General features: G+C 51.3%; 1 protein-coding gene across 1 annotated transcript in view; it reads right to left on the bottom strand.

The window, feature by feature from the left end:
• The window catches only part of UNC5CL (unc-5 family C-terminal like), a gene marked incomplete in the record, with an annotated part of 19144 nt that overhangs the window by 12489 nt on the left and 6205 nt on the right, over positions 1-450 (bottom strand). Inside the window, 1 exon segment of the mRNA XM_027771884.1 lies at positions 196-450. Coding sequence (XP_027627685.1) covers positions 196-450 — 255 coding nt within the window.

Raw genomic sequence — 450 nt, 5'->3', positions numbered from 1 at the left:
TTGGACCTGCTGGCTTGCTTTCACACTTTCTCTCTCTCTCTCTGGTCACACTAAAATAAATAAAGTTAAATAAAATAATTAAATATATATGTATATATAAACAATTTTCAAAATGATGAAGATGTCTGTGAACAATGTGGCGCCTTCATTGAACCTGAACGACTGGGTTCCAGAAAGGAAGTTGAGAGCTGTTACCTGGAGGGATGAACAGGGAGATACCCATGTCCTGGAGCATCAGGCAACCCCCGCGGTGGTCCACCTCTCGGGCGGTGAACACCAACAGTTTGTGCATCAGCTGGCGGGTGATGGTCTGGCCTTGCGTGGGCATGTGCAGCTCCTGGTAAAAGGCGGCCATCTCGGGCAGGGTGGCTGGCGGGCACTGCTGTGGGGCCTCGTATTCTGGTAGGGGGCTGGGCTGAGACGCTGGCTCCTCTTGGCCATCTGGCTTCC

Source organism: Tupaia chinensis, unplaced genomic scaffold, assembly GCF_000334495.1.
Source record: "Tupaia chinensis unplaced genomic scaffold, TupChi_1.0 Scaffold000238_1, whole genome shotgun sequence".
NCBI lineage: Eukaryota > Metazoa > Chordata > Mammalia > Scandentia > Tupaiidae > Tupaia > Tupaia belangeri.
The sequence above is the reverse complement of the archived record's forward strand: the minus strand, read 5'-3'. Positions and strand labels throughout refer to the sequence as shown.